The 1,883-nt window shown below is 36.0% G+C and overlaps 1 protein-coding gene across 2 annotated transcripts; it reads left to right on the top strand.

The window, feature by feature from the left end:
• The first annotated feature begins 409 nt into the window (after window positions 1–409).
• Window positions 410–1,883, top strand: LOC108994675 (probable WRKY transcription factor 50). Of its 2 annotated transcripts, none has more exons than XM_018969984.2 (3): window positions 410–728; window positions 922–1,054; window positions 1,526–1,883. In XM_018969984.2, the coding sequence occupies exons 1-3, from the start codon at window positions 542–544 to the stop codon at window positions 1,647–1,649; spliced, it is 444 nt and encodes a 147-aa protein (XP_018825529.1). In that variant the 5' UTR covers window positions 410–541; the 3' UTR covers window positions 1,650–1,883. The 2 variants fall into 2 exon arrangements, with proteins under 2 accessions (XP_018825529.1, XP_018825528.1); XM_018969983.2 differs by having other exon boundaries at window positions 414–779.

Here is a 1,883-nt window from a genome sequence, read left to right as displayed (position 1 = left end):
GCGAGATTTACGAGTTTTGCTACACAACCTCTATCACACTCCACACTCCACACTTTTTTAAATTTTTAAAATTTTTAAAATTTTTTTAAATTTTTTTTGAGTTTATTCTTTTTAAATTATTTTAAATTTTTTATTCATTATTCATATAATAAATATTTAATAAAAGAAAAAAATAATAAAAATTAAAAATAATGTAGAATATAGAGGTTGTATAAATAGTAAAAAGTTGAGTAGATTTTTTGCGAGACTTATAGGGCTATACCCATATTCACACGAGACGATTATTACTTTTTTTTTTTTTTTTTTTTGAGCTTGTTTGAAGTCTACCCAAGTCATCCCCGGCATGCCCCACTTCCGGTTCTGTCCAACCCTCTCTGTTCTGATTAGCATTAACATTGAAGCTTCGTGCTCTTTCACAGGAAGGTCAGGATGAAGCCGCCTCTCGCGTCATGGAACCGGTGTTTATATATGTGCCATTAACACTACTCAGTCTAGTACGTACAAACAATATCATCATCATCATCATCATCCATTCCCCAAAATGTCTGATACCAATTCCCGACCATCGGACTCGAACGACAGACACTACTATGCTATCGAGCAGCCTAATTTCGAGCTTTCGGAGTTCTTGATGTTTGAGGGGTGGCCGGAGGAGGATGATGCGTATAATGCTTCTGTGGGGCCTGTTGATCAGAACCCGGTTAATCAAGCAAATGAAGTAGTGTTGGGTGAGTCTGGTTCTCGGAGTGGCAGCCACATTGAAGAAGGGTCTGATAGCAGTAAGCAAAATTATTGATAGAGAAAAAAAAAATAAAAAACACTTCAATTAGTACAAATATAATGCATTTTTGGGATATCTGCATAGCATTTGTAGCATCTCTCTCTCTCTCTCTAAAAATGTCTTTGGTTGTGCATTATTAGGAGACGATGGCAGTGGGCGGGAGAGGAGAGAAAGAGTTGCTTTCAAAACAATATCAGAGGTCGAAATACTTGATGATGGGTTCAAGTGGAGGAAGTATGGCAAGAAGATGGTGAAGAACAGCCCAAATCCAAGGTAAGAACTACAATAATGAAATCAATGGTAGTTTTTTTACCATAGGGTACTTGAGGAATGTTTTATGGTATCTTATATTTTTGAAGAAGAAATAAAGACCAATATCATTGTTCCATTAATGTTTATGGTACATCATCTCCTTTTGAGTTTTATATCAGGCTTAAGCTTTCAATGCTAAGAACCAAATCACAGTGATTTCATATGGATGATCTTTTTCATTCTAATTTTGTTATGGTCAGTTGCACTTAGAATATCACATAATTTCAAAGAGTGCCCTTACAAGCTTTTACACGGTACTTGCGTACTCTACGACTACATGTAGTATTACTCAATGACAAAATTAGGATAAAGAAAACTATTATTCAGGATATGTTTTTCTTTTTTCTTGTTATCTTCACATTCTACTTTAGTCATACATTTACAAAGTTTGGGAGTACGAGTCACCATATAATATGTGATGTGTGATTACAGGAATTACTATAGATGTTCGGTGGACGGATGCCCTGTGAAGAAGAGAGTTGAGAGGGATAAAGATGATCCAAAATACGTGATAACAACGTACGAAGGCGTCCATAACCACCAAAGCTCGTTTTAGTAAATTACTATGTAAATGTAGTAGTGCTGCACATTGTACAGGACATGGTACAACCAGTCACTACTACTAAACGTTTTGATTTACTTCCTTAATTGCAACCTTCGTTGTTGATGTTATAAGGGCACTCTTGTCGAGGTTCGATCTACAGCTGAGTGAGTGGCAGTGCTGCTGGGCCATAGCTTGTACTATGATCTTTTGCTCATATACAATCAAACATATCATCAACTTTAGAAA

Source organism: Juglans regia, chromosome 6, assembly GCF_001411555.2.
Source record: "Juglans regia cultivar Chandler chromosome 6, Walnut 2.0, whole genome shotgun sequence".
NCBI lineage: Eukaryota > Viridiplantae > Streptophyta > Magnoliopsida > Fagales > Juglandaceae > Juglans > Juglans regia.
The sequence above is the reverse complement of the archived record's forward strand: the minus strand, read 5'-3'. Positions and strand labels throughout refer to the sequence as shown.

Coding starts and splice junctions, on each gene's coding strand:
- LOC108994675 (XM_018969983.2), top strand. CDS start 542: ATGTCTGATACCAATTCCCGACCATCGGACTCGAACGACAGACACTAC. Junction 780..921: donor TGAAGAAGGGTCTGATAGCA/GTAAGCAAAATT, acceptor GTGCATTATTAG/GAGACGATGGCAGTGGGCGG. Junction 1,055..1,525: donor AAGAACAGCCCAAATCCAAG/GTAAGAACTACA, acceptor GTGTGATTACAG/GAATTACTATAGATGTTCGG.